Below are 2,286 nucleotides of genomic sequence, written 5' to 3' on the forward strand. Positions count from 1 at the left end.
AGGGAGGGGTAGGGAGGAGAGGGGAGGGCAGGAGAGGGGAGGGGAGGGAGCCCACATTCTCCCTGTTTCTCAGTTTCTTCAAATCCCTCCTCCTCCATGAAGCCCTCCCTGAACATCTTTGTCTGAGTTTCTCTCTCTTCTGTGAGGTCTCACACTGCCTTTTCTTCTCATCTAAGTTACTATCTTGGGTCTGTAAGTCATAGATACAGATATAGATATAGATATAGATATAGATATAGATATAGATATAGATATAGATATATTCCTGTGTTGGGGGTTTCTTCAAGGAAAGAACTGTGTCTGTTTCCACTTCTGTGCCTCCTAAATATCATGGAAACAGTGCCGAGCAGGTGGTCAACACAATTGTCCTAAAGAGTAAGGAAGGTATGGGAGGGCCTCTGCTCAGAGCAGCCATTTGTCTCTCCCCAAGGAGAGAGCCAGGGGCCCTGGATGCAGCCTTTGCACTCCCCCACCCCACCCCAGCAGAGTAAGTGCCCACCCTGGTCCACAAGCTCAGCTGGCCCAGCCCATGCGATGAGATTTGAGGGCGCTCGATCTGAGGCTCGCCAGGGAAATGCCGCCCCTCCCGGCCCAGCCTTCTGCACCCATCCCCACTCTGCCCCCAACTCACCTCTGTGAAGCACATGCTTAACTCTTTGGAGTTGTTGACCTTCAGCCCCTGCTCCTGCGAGAGAGAAGGCCCTAGTTAGGACAAGTCACCAGGCTGTTCCTGGCTGGGCTTTGTCCAGAGACTTAGATGAGGCCAGGCACTGTTGGCTTCACTAAGCACAGCCAGCGCACACAGTGAAGAGAGGTGGCCCAATTCCACGCAGCACAAAATGCTTCTGTTCTTCTCTGACACCCTCAGCAATTAGGACCCGACTCCTCTGGCTCCTAGAGAACAGAGTTCTAACTCTGCTCCCAACTAGCAGCACTATATAGTCATCAGCCATTTACATGTCTGTCCACATACTCAGAGCAAGTCTTGGGCGGGGACCATGTCTTCTTTTCCTTACACTGAGCAGTGTCTGGTTCATAACAACTCAACAAATGTTTCACTAGATGCCTGCATCCATGAATGAATGAATGAATGAATGCCATAGATCAGAAACGGCCTCCAAGGGCCGGCCAACTCCTGTTAATTTGCCATGGCTAATGGAGGACTCTATAGAAAAAGATCATAAGCGTTCATCTGGGCTTGAGGGGAAGAGAGGCATGATTGATTAGTGATGTCTGCCACTGGTACCCATTAGGTGGATATCTGGCAATTTCACCAGCTCATTTCTGTCCTACACGAATGTGCCCACCTGGGAGCACTGTGGACAAGGTGAGGGATGAGGAAGGCTGGTTTGGCGATGATTCCAGGATTCTCTACCCTGGCAGTTATCATCACTGTAATGGAGATCCATGGGAACCAGCTGGGGACGCAGCGCTTCCATCCAGGATTCAAATGGCTTGTTCCCAGGGCACTTCCAGGGAGGCTCTGACCACCAGAAGCAACTGGGAAGCCCAAGAAATTATGCCACAATCACTACTCTTGGCCAGAAGTATCAATAACCCCTTGGACATCACAGGCAATCTGCCACCCAGGGCATCTGGTCAGCTAAACAAGACCCCAGCTGTCACATGGAGACCCCGGCCAAGAGTAGAGTCACTGCCAATGGTGGAGATAGGACCACGGTGATGATTAGCACAGCGAGAATGGAACCAGGAGTGTCCCCAGGTGCCAAGGTGATGCCCAGCCAACTCCCCAGCTGTCGCCCTCTGCAGAAGGGCCTGTGCTCTATAACCCTTCCAGACCCAAGGCCTGGACTCCACTCCCCAGGACTTGGTGCTGCTCCAGCGAAAACTGTGTGAGGTCCCAGGGCAGGATGTCGGGGGAAACAGAACATGCCCACCCCCTCGGAGGCTGTGCTGTCATCATGGCCTCGCATCTGCCCTCCCAAGTCCCTTGGCCAATCCTTGCTCAGTCACCTCAGTCCCCACCTGTGACATCCTATGGCTTTTTGGAGTCTGTGCCTGTGGAATGACACCTATGGACGCCCAGCATCACTTCCTACTCTCATTGTTTCAGGTGTGGCAGGCCAGTCCCTGCCCTTTCTGGGAGGCCCTGTCTTATCCCTGTGTCCCTACCCCCAACAGAGCTCACTAAACCGTTGGGAGCCCTCTCCTTTGACCCCTCCCCATCTCCTGTGTCCCCCCACCCTCTCCTGTCTCCCCTCCCCTTTCCTCTGTCCCCTCCCCATCTCCTGTGTCCCCCCACCCTCTCCTCTCTCCCCTCCCCTT

General features: G+C 53.5%; 1 protein-coding gene across 3 annotated transcripts in view; it reads right to left on the bottom strand.

The window, feature by feature from the left end:
- GFRA2 (GDNF family receptor alpha 2) overlaps positions 1-2,286 on the bottom strand; it is a 100,496-nt gene that overhangs the window by 2,240 nt on the left and 95,970 nt on the right. For all 3 annotated transcript variants that reach the window (XM_011939796.1, XM_011939798.1, XM_011939797.1), the window contains one exon: positions 632-685. In XM_011939796.1, the coding sequence (XP_011795186.1) occupies positions 632-685 (54 nt within the window). The remainder of the gene's footprint in view (positions 1-631; positions 686-2,286) is intronic.

This window comes from Colobus angolensis, unplaced genomic scaffold (genome assembly GCF_000951035.1).
Source record: "Colobus angolensis palliatus isolate OR3802 unplaced genomic scaffold, Cang.pa_1.0 Scaffold184, whole genome shotgun sequence".
In the NCBI taxonomy this organism is placed as follows: Eukaryota; Metazoa; Chordata; class Mammalia; order Primates; family Cercopithecidae; genus Colobus; species Colobus angolensis.